Consider the following 11227-nt stretch of genomic DNA (forward strand, 5'->3'; position numbering starts at 1 on the left):
CACCTCCTCCTCCATGCTTCACGGTGGGAACCACAAATGCGGAGATCAACCCTTCATCTACTCTGCGTCTCACAAAGACACGGCGGTTGGGAAAAAAATCTAAAATTTTGATTCATCAGACCAAAGGACAGATTTCCACCGGTCTAATGTCCCTTGCTCGTGCTTCTTGGCCCAAGCAAGTCTCTTCTTATTATTGGTGTCCTTTAGTAGTGGTTTCTTTGCATCAATTCAATCATGAAGGCCTGATTCTCCTCTGAACAGTTGATGTTGAGATGTGTCTGTTACTTGAACTCTGTGAAGCATTTACTTGGGCTGCAATTTCTGAGGCTGGTAACTCTAATGAACTTATCCTCTGCAGCAGAGGTAACTCTGGGTCTTCCTTTCCTGTGGCGGTCCTCATGAGAGCTACTTTCATCATAGCGCTTGATGGTTTTTGCAACTGCACTTGAAGAAACTTTCAAAGTTCTTAAAATGTTCCATATTGACTGACCTCCATGTCTTAAAGTAATGATGGACTGCTGTTTCTCTTTGCTTATTTGAGCTGTTCTTGCCATAATATGGACTTGGTCTTTTACCAAATAACTGATTGGCTCAAACGCATTAAGAAGGAAAGAAATTCCACAAATTAACTTTTAACAAGGCACACCTGTTAATTGAAATGCATTCCAGGTTACTACCTCATGAAGCTGGTTGAGAGAATGCCAAGAGTGTGCAAAGCTGTCATCAAGGCAAAGGTTGGCTGCATTGAAGAATCTCAAATATAAAATATGTTTTGATTTGTTTAACACTTTTTTGGTTACTAGTCGCTCTGGATAAGAGCGTCTGCTAAATGACTTAAATGTAAATGTACATCATTCCATATGTGTTATTTCATAGTTTTGATGTCTTCACTATTATTCTACAATGAAGAAAATAGTAAAAATGAAGAAAAACCCTTGAATGAGTAGGTGTGTCCAAACTTTTGACTGGTACTGTATGATGCAGGTTTGAAGTAAAATGCTTCATAATTCCACTGTATTTGAACATACTGTATAAACAAGAATAGATGCATTTAATGCAGGGGTCCTCTTTGTGTTTCCAGCCCAGCAACACGCAATGAAACACACAGGTGTCTGCGGTTAGCCCACATTGAGAGTATTTATCTGTTACGAGAAATATAAAAATGTTAGTCACTGATTCCAGTCACCATCATAAATTAACTATATTTGGGATGGGCAACTACAAGGGGCCGGAGTTGGGGTGCCAGAGTTGTGTCACAGTTTTCACCCATCCCGAGGAAACACAGCTGATTTAAACTAACTGTATTCTAAACTGGCTTCCGAGGACTGGAGTTACCCATCCTTGCCTATAGCATACTGGGTGTCTCCTACTGGCAGGGAGGTGATGGTGATACGCTACATTGGTTTTAAAGGGTGATCATCAGCTGAGTAGAATATACTTTTAGATGTTCTGCCAGGCAACAGTTATCTAAAATGATCTGTCTCTTACAGTGGCACACTGTACACTGATGTCTAATGTATAATGGCATTAATATAAGCCACATGTTTCAAAAATGTTTTGCTCGCAACACGTTGGGGAGGGTGGGAGTTCAGATTTTTTGTGGCTATCCCCCATCAAAGTTGCCCATCCCTGAATTAGATGAACAGATGGACTATGCATAAAGTACACTGGATGTGAAAGGGAGCATGGTAGGGGTAGAAAGAACGGGGGGATAAGGGTGAGGAACTACTGTTCCAAATACACTGAGGGCAGGGGGGGGGGGGGGGGTAGAGAAAGACGGACAGAGAGAGAGAGATGGACAGAGATGGACAGAGAGAGAGCGATGGACAGAGAGAGAGAGACAGAGATGGACAGAGAGAGAGCGATGGACAGAGAGAGAGAGAAAGAGAGAACGATAGACAGAAAGAGAGAGAGAGAGAGAGAGAGAGAGAGAGAGAGAGAGAGAGAGATGGACAGAGAGATAGACAGAGAGAGATGGACAGAGAGAAATAGAGAGAGAGAACGAGGGAGATGGACAGAGAGAGTAAAGTGCTCAGTGATGGCAGAGGAAAGCAGGATAGTGCAAAGTAATTGGGGATCAAAATAGAATGTCCCTGTGTTTTTCAGCCCGGTCGTGTTTTGGCCTTGAATCCCCTCCCTGCCATAGGGACCCCAGCTTAATGCTATTATAGTAGATGGAATTGCGTCTCTATTTTCAACAAACAAGGCTAAAAGCATGAAGGAACTAAACTAAACTCCATCTTCCTGTCTAAAGCTACAGCACATAACATGCACAACTCACACAGACTCCATTTTCAAAGCAGGATTGTCTTGGTTGTCTTTAAGTGTGTTTCATAATATCAATGTGAATCAGAAAATAGCGCTAATCCCTTTGAAATCGTATAACTTTACTTCAACAGTACCACAGTACCAACCAGGAAAGCAGTTGATGATTTCCATTAATATTATATCACACATAAAGACAACCTGCTTTCAAAATGGAGACTGTGTGTCACGTATGTTATGTAGCTTTAGACAAGAAGATGCAGTTTAGTCCCTTCGTGCTTTTATTTCAAAGGGCTACTTTCTATGTGCTTCAAATGTAACAACGGTTCATTCAAATATTATGGTTCATGTCAGCCAATGCAAAATATAGCAACATTATGCCACATTGACAATAAGTAACAAAGTACAATATGAACTTATAGATATGGGCTCTTTTCCAATATCCAGGTGAGGATCCTGCTTAGAAGCACTGTATTGGGCATGCATTTATGGTGGTATGCTAGTATACATACAACCAGAGGGAACATAGCTAAGTGGTGTTGTTAAGTATGGAGAAACTAGTAGTGAACTCTTTATGCTACATCAGTTATTGTATAGAGTATGGTATAATGGTGTTTATCCCACCTCCCTCTGTCTTCCAGCATCACTGCCACAGCAGCCAGCATCGGTGCTGCAGGAATTCCACAGGCTGGTCTGGTCACTATGGTGATCGTGCTAACGTCTGTTGGGTTGCCAACTGATGACATCACTCTCATTATTGCAGTGGATTGGGCATTGTGAGTACCATATGGGATCCACTTCCTCTACTGTCAGTCTTATAATTGTTTTCCCATTCCATGTTATGTGACATTTTGTGTGCGTGGGATGCATCTATGATTATTTCTGAAGTGGTGTGAGAGAGAGTTTGTTTATGTAGCATTATTCAGATGCTACCTAATTATGGTCATGTGGAAACATCTGACTGACTGGCTCGATTCGGTCTTATGTAGCAAATCTTGAAATTAGCTGTGTTCGAATACCCATACTAACATACTGTATACTAAATACTTAATGAGTATATACTATATACGTTTAGTTCATTTTAGTATACTGTAAACAAACACTATCTTTTCAGTTGAGTGTACTAGCGCTTCGCCTGTCTACCGAAAGTTGATGCTGTTGCTATGCAATTTCTTGCTAGCTTGTTAGCATAACAAATTACTAGCTAGACATGTTACGACTTCATTAACAATGTCCATTAAGAACGCCCAACGAATATACCACTTAGCGAAGCTAAGAATGACGTGAATAATCAAGTCAATAAACATTGGGTAGTTAGTTGGATAGCATATAGTTAACATACTGTAAAGTTGAATGTATTACTAGCCAACTAAGGTTAGGTAGCTTGCTAACATACCGGTGCATACAAGCAACTGCTGTAATGATATGCTATGCGGTTCGTAAGGCTAGCATAGCTAACAAATTGTCAGCCAACATAACTTATTTGAAACTTATTTGTATTACTTTGCTCAACATTCTCTTAACATTTGTCATAATTAATTAAAGCAATTAATATTTACTTTTTGTACTTACATTTGTAACCGCTCTCATCGGACTTCAACTGCATATTTTCTGCCATTTTCTTCCAATCTGAAAATGTTGTGAAGCCACGTAAATTTTCGGAAGAATTACATTATGGGCTGCTTGTATACTTCAAATTTTGGTGAATCTAGTACAACATCCGGGAACTTTTGAAGTACTAACTATATCCATACTATGAACAATAAGCACACCACACACTCAATTTACATCACAAATAGTGCGGTTAGTATGAGTATTCGAACACATCTGTGGTGTTTTTTACATTGGATAAAAGTAGAAAATCAGAGCTAGAAAATGGTATATCATACACTACAGGTGAGGAACAATGGGAAAATAATTCTGCTTTGAAAGTTGATACACATGTATCCCCACTTTTTGAGAAAATGGCCCTTGAATATTTTGGTACACCTACTGGAGAGCTCTTCTTTGTCTACACTCATTCAGCATTGTGCACACCCTCTTAAGTCTTAGCCCCACCCATCTCTTTAAGGATTCACATTTGAGGCCATGTGCTAAACAGAGTGAGTTCTAAACAACCAAAGATTTCAAGACTAAAGGCTGGTTTATAATACCTCTATCGACATGTCTGTAGACAGTTGTCGCAGTGACATCCTAAACATTTTATTGTCGACCGACATCAAACTTGTCGTTGTCATTATGAAAAAATATAAACACAAAAACGACAGGCTGCGTCCTCAGCCTGGTGGTCCAAAATAGCATAACTCATGTATTTTAACACCAATAGACCCATCCGTGTAAACACAAATTTAGTATATGTCAGTCTAGCAAATCAGGTAACTAAAAGCAACTTTCGATACAATGTTTTGGTTAGTTTCTATCTTGTTAGCTGGCTAGCTAATGTTACGTTAGCTGGCTAGCCAGTTCAAATATTGACCATATCATAGCTGACAACATCTTAACTTTAGCTAATTTCTATGAATTATAATAAAATCACAAGAAGATCATTATATACAAGTAAATGGCAAGCTAATTATGGAAAATAGCTTACTGTTGTGACTGTGACTAAATAATAGCAGGTCATCCTACCAGAGAATTTTAGAACTTGGACACTTTATATTCTAATTTGACTTTAGTGCAAGTCATGTTGTTCTTCACATTACCATCTCTTGTAAACAAGCGTTATATCAAATAAAATCAACGTTTATTTGTCACATGCACAGGATACAGAAGGTGTAAACTGTACAGTGAAATGGTTACTTGCATAGTGGAGTCTTTTGTTTAGACATGTAGCTAGCTAGCTAAACAATTAACCATAATCCCAACAACATAACTTTACTACCCTGCATGAATCTGAAGGCAGCTAAAGCTAACCAACTAGGTTCAATGTTCGTGAGCTAGCTAACTGTAGGCTTTAACTAGCAATGCAAATGGCTCTGAGATACGAATAATATTACTACAGTACACAGATCATACACGTAACGTTAGCTAGCGAGCCAGCCTGCTAATGTTAGCTAGCTAGATATAAGTAATAAAAACAACTTTCTGACAAAATTAGAAAATCTGAAAATGTAGTTAGCTAGACTCTCTTACCCGTCCGTATACATGGATGAACACTTCTCCCTCTCTGTCATGGATGCCATGGTTGCCCTTAGCTTTCCTACTCTCCTTCCACCGGGCATTCCACTGATTTCAAAACTTGGTCCTCCAGAAAGTGCAGAGCATTAGCAACACTTTTGCAGTTCTTCATGATATATATTTTTTAAACAGTGAAACTATAAATGAGTAGATGTCTTTTTTACCCCAATACATTTCATTTCTGTATCGAATTATGATACAGTTCCCATCTTTGTTTGTGAACTTCTTCATATAAACTAACACAAACACACACACAGTCTTGTACAGCTTACCTTGTGGTTACCACAATTCAGTCCCATTCAAAATCCTATTTTCCGGTGGCGCAGTGGTCTAGGGCACTGCATCGCAGTGCTAGCTGCGCCACCAGAATCTATGGGTTCGCGCCCAGGCTCTGTCGCAGCCGGCCGCGACCGGGAGGTCCGTGGGGCGACGCACAATTGGCCTAGCGTCATCCGGGTTAGGGAGGGTTTGGCCGGTAGGGATATCCTTGTCTCATCGCGCTCCAGCGACTCCTGTGGCGGGCCGGGCGCAGTGCGCGCTAACCAAGGGGGCCAGGTGCACGGTGTTTCCTCCGACACATTGGTGCGGCTGGCTTCCGGGTTGGAGGTGCCCTGTGTTAAGAAGCAGTGCGGCTTGGTTGGGTTGTGCTTCGGAGGACGCGTGGCTTTCGACCTTCTTCTCTCCCGAGCACCTTACGGGAGTTGTAGCGATGAGACAAGATAGTAATTACTAGCGATTGGATACCACGAAAATTGGGGAGAAAAGGGGATTAAATTAAAAAATATATATATATATATTATTAAATCCTATTTTCCCTAATCCCTAACCCTAACCCATACTCTTACCCTTACCCTAACCTTAACCCTAATCCCAACCTTAACCCAAAAACCTAACCTTAACCCTAACCTTAAACCTAACCTCAAACCTAACCCTAACTCCTAACCCTAAAACTATCCCTAGCTCCTAACCCTAAACGTAATTTTAACCCTAAGATTAATTCTAAATTTAACCCTAACCCCCCTAAAAAAATAGCATTTGACCTCGTGGGGACTAACAAAATGTCCTCACTCTCTCTCTCTCTCTCTCACACACACACACACACACACACACACACACACACACACACACACACACACACACACACACACACACACACACACACACACACACACACACACACACACACACACACTCACACTCACACTCACACTCACTCACACTCCTCTTATTCTAAACCTGTCTTTCCTGCTCCTCTCCTGCTTCCAGAGACAGATTCCGGACCATGGTGAATGTTATGGGGGATGCGTTGGCCACAGGTATCATGGCCCATATCTGCAGAAAAGACTTTATCAAGGAAGGAGATGGTGTGAGTATCTGCCTGTCTTATACCCTTTTCACACTATTGTGCTGAGCCAAGCCGTACTGTGCTGAGCAGAGCCGTACTGTGCTGAGCAGAGCCGTACTGTGCTGAGCCAAGCTGTACTGTGCTGAGCAGAGCCGTACTGTGCTGAACCGAGACCTACTGTGCTGAGGCTCTGATTTTTTTTAAATCACACTGTCATGCCGAGGCGTACTGTGCTTTGGATATTTTCTTTTCCAGCATGGTTCCAGCAACAATAGCCAGCACAGTACGGCTCGGCTTGGCTTGGCTCATTAGTGTTACTTTTGCCATCATGGAACTTAGCTAGTTCCCCACAGAGTCAAACTCCTGTCATATTCAGCTTCCTCAGGAAGAGAGCTGAGGGCAAGACACACTGAGTAACCTGGCTGCTATATCCAATTGTCCCACTCTGCTGGATGTTAATGCTATGGCTCAGAGCTCAGAGCGACATGACTGTAGTCTGTCAACAACAATAGTGTGAATATCTGACTAGTGCTTTATCAGGAATCGAGATTTTTTATGTAAAAAAACGGTTAATTTTTTCATTTTGAATTCAGGGAGACATTTTGACAAGGACAAGGTTCTTGTTGTGTTATAGTTGAAAACCTTGCAAACCTTTTTCATCTACAAAAATAGACTGTGGTGGGCTTATCATGATGTACATTATTTTTCAACACAAATGGATAAGCTAGAGACTCACTCACTATGTTTTGTATGAGGCATGTCTGGAAACGTTTGACTGATAATGTCTATCTATATGCCTCTACATTTTTCCCCATCTGTACCTTAATCCATCTTCCTCTCACCCTTTCCCTTTCTCCCTCTCTCGCTTTCTTTCCATTTCTTCCAATCTCTCCCCATCCTACCTGTCTCTTGCTCTCTCTCTCTCTCCCTCTATTTCCATTGCTCCTTCTTTCTCTCCTTCTCTTTTTCCACCCCCCCCCCCCCCCTCTCTCCTAGGTACCTCTGATCTGTGAGACCAAGCCCATGATAAACATCCAGCAGCATATGAACTGTGAGAACAACAACGGTAGCTTCCAGCCACCTCCCCAGGGCTCAGGTGTCAAACCAGACGCCTTCCCCCCCGACGTGGCCCGCCTCATGCAGCTGGAGGAAGGGGTGCGGCCCCCGCCCCCTCCGGAGAGGAAAAAGCCCCCTGTGCCTCCCAGGCAGCTGAAGAAGGATAAGGATCACTGTGCCATTGACATGAATGGCCTGGAGACCAACGTATAGGTCCCAAACCTCACCACCACTCATCCCAGCAGGACTGATGTGGAAAGCTCCACAGTCCATCACCAGTTGGAGGCGCTCTTTTTCAACTGAGTCTCGTGGTTCAGTACGTCGGAATGAAAGGCCAACGCCACTGGAACTTATAGAGGTGAAGATGGATGAACAGATGAACAGAGAGAGCAATGATGGATCCCATCTTATTTTTTATTGTTATTGTTGACTGATCGAGTCACTCATTTTCATTTTCTGTTTTGTTTGTGAGAAACGTGAGATTTGTGACAAGACTTTGTCCTGTGCTTTCATGGATGGTGGATATAGGTAGGGAGCATCGGGATGGGGGAAGTACAGGATTCTCTGAAACCTGACAGTGATGTACTGGGAAATAATAATTTTCCAGGATTCCTTCAAAGACTCCTTCTCTACAGTGGACACAACACTAGCTGGGATAACTGAAGCACCGTGACAGTGGATTTTTATGGCCAAAAGGAGGACGTTCTGTATATGCTGTTCACTTTCCAGACCACCTATACACACTGTTCACTTTCCAGACCACCTATACACACTGTTCACTTTCCATATCACATGTACACACTGTTCACTTTCCAGACTACCTATACAGTACACACTGTTCACTTTCCAGACTACATATACAGTACACACTGTTCACTTTCCAGACCACCTATACACACTGTTCACGTTCCAGACCACCTATACACACTGTTCACTTTCCAGACTACCTATACAGTACACACTGTTCACTTTCCAGACCACCTGTACACACATGCCCACCTACCTGTACATCCCATAGCTGCATAGCAGGAGATGCTCAGTCTGTGTGCACTTACTGTATGTGTGTGGGCCTGTGAACACTCTGCAAGGTGGAAGAACTTTCTCCACTCTTAGAAATGTGTACATACTTGTAATACTATTTGCATTGCTTGAGGTACGTAGATATTGTCTTTGATATTTCAATTTTATAATATTTATTTCTTGATAATTCTATTGTCATCCTGAGCAACATTTCTGCTAAAGAGCGCAAATGGGCCATATGAGTAAGTTTTGTGGCTCTCGCTACTGTCACTGTCTGCAACATAAAATAAGTGAATCAGACAGCTCTCTTTGTCATGAAACCGAGCAGAAAAGAGAGAGGACGACAAGATGTCAGAAGTCTAATTAGCCAGCAGATCCGACCCGCTTGCTTACAGCTGCACTAGGGTCAGAGAGCATTCCTGTGTACATTGACACCGTAGAGCCGGCGCAAGATATGGCTCGGAAAACGTACCTCAATCCAGGGATGAGAAATGCTTTGTACTCTGAATTGTCTCATTATCCAAACTGTTACACCGATAAGATTGAACAACTGCTAAGTTTAGGGCCTGTGATAAGCAGTCATTCAATCTTCTCGGCGTAACAGTTGGGATAATGGGACAATTCGGAGTATAATGCATTTCTCATCCCTGGATTGAGGTACGTTTTCCAAGCCATATGTCACGGCGGCTCCGAAGTGTCTTTTTTCACACAGCAATGCTGTCCAACCCTGGTGCAGCTGTAAGCAAGTGGGTCGGATCTGCTGGCTAAAATCTGAGAGACATTGATCTTTCAAAAAACTGCCCCCTTCTTTCATTTTCTTCTTCTCTTTTATTTATTTAAATGTTTTGCCTTAACGAAGCCGGTGGTGCTGAGCGGGGGAAAGAGGAATTTTCAAGGTTTAACCACCTTGCTACTGATCATGAAATACCATTGATGTTACCCTATAGATCAAGGCTTCTCAATCTTTTTGTGCACTGATATACAAAGGTTACATTATTTTTAATGCTTTGCCCATTTCATTTTTTTTCTTTTTTGGAAGATATAACGTTTAAATTACATGTGAATAGAGGTGATGCTTACACGAGACATGATTCATTAAAAGTGGTGTGAAGTACTTAAGTAAAAATACTTAAAGGTACTACTTAAGTAGTTTTTCGGGGTATCTCTACTTTACTTTGCTATTTATATTTTGGACAACTTTTACTTCACTACATTCCTAAAGAAAATGATGTACTTACTCCATACATTTTCCCTGACACCCAAAAGTACTCATTACATTTTGAATGCATAGCAGGACAATAAAATGGTCTAATTCACACACTTTTTAAAAGAACATCCCTGGTCATCCCTACAGTCTCTTATCTGGTGGACTCACTAAACACATGCTTTGTTTGTAAATGATGTCTGAGTGTTGGAGTGTGCCCATTGCTATCCGTAAATAAATAAAAAACAAGAAAATGATGCCGACTGGTTTGGTTAATTTAGGGACTTTGAAATGTTTTATACTTTTACTTTTAATACTTAAGTATATTTGATCAATTACATTTACTTTTGACTTGAGTCATTTTCTATTGATGTATTTTTACTTTTACTCAAGTATGACAATTGGGTACTTTTTCCACCACTGTGAATTAGTTGGTTGGTTGGGTTACCTGTTGTTTCGTACTAAATGGTAGTCATCATGTTCTGTGCAAAGTGGCCATCAATTACAATTATGTCAATGCTGGTCTCTTATGTCACACACAACTACACTAGATTATCATGTGTTTCTTTCCATTATATATATTTCCTAGAACTAACTCAGCCCTTCTATAATTGGCAGTCTTGAAAAAAACAAGCGCAACATCCAGCGTTTTATTCCGCTCAGGTACAGAAACTTTGTAGAGCATCCGTTGGCCTGTCGTCACAGAGGATGTTGTTTGGAATATAGAACTGTGGAATCATAGGAACTATGGAACTAAGAGGCTGTGACATTCTAAGTGTGTCGTGCAGCATTGGGCTCAGGATTTTGCTCTGCTCGCATGTTTCTCATCACTCTATGATTAGCACACCAATTGAGTAATTCTCCGCTGTTCACGGTGTGTTGAGGGACGACGCCTTTACATTCCATCAGCCCAGTCCTGAACATACAGTATATCCACACTTCTTAGAGAGATCAATGATGGTGTAATTCAATCGAAAATTATTATGTTTCTCCAAACTGCTTTGACAAGGAAGATCAAACTGGCCCAAGTGAATGAGACAATTTTACCCACTGAGTAAAATATTGGATTTGTCTCGGGGAGCAGTAAATGTCAGGCATTTTTGGTGAAATGTATCTCCACCTCACTCACTGTCACGTTCCTGACCTGTTTTCTGTTAGTT

General features: G+C 41.4%; 1 protein-coding gene across 2 annotated transcripts in view; it reads left to right on the top strand.

Moving 5' to 3' along the window:
* Window positions 1–9315, top strand: part of slc1a7b (solute carrier family 1 member 7b) — a 112053-nt gene extending 102738 nt beyond the window's left edge. Inside the window, exons 9-12 of one of the 2 annotated variants that reach the window (XM_071346141.1) lie at window positions 2907–3041; window positions 6709–6806; window positions 7179–7186; window positions 7784–9315. In XM_071346141.1, the coding sequence (XP_071202242.1) occupies window positions 2907–3041; window positions 6709–6806; window positions 7179–7186; window positions 7784–8056 (514 nt within the window). In that variant the 3' untranslated portion in view covers window positions 8057–9315. Of the gene's footprint in view, window positions 1–2906; window positions 3042–6708; window positions 6809–7178; window positions 7187–7783 lie in introns of both variants that reach the window. The other variant, XM_071346142.1, reaches the window with a different exon arrangement.
* Window positions 9316–11227: the final 1912 nt, after the last annotated feature.

The sequence above is a fragment of the Salvelinus alpinus genome, chromosome 16, assembly GCF_045679555.1.
Source record: "Salvelinus alpinus chromosome 16, SLU_Salpinus.1, whole genome shotgun sequence".
Lineage (NCBI taxonomy): Eukaryota > Metazoa > Chordata > Actinopteri > Salmoniformes > Salmonidae > Salvelinus > Salvelinus alpinus.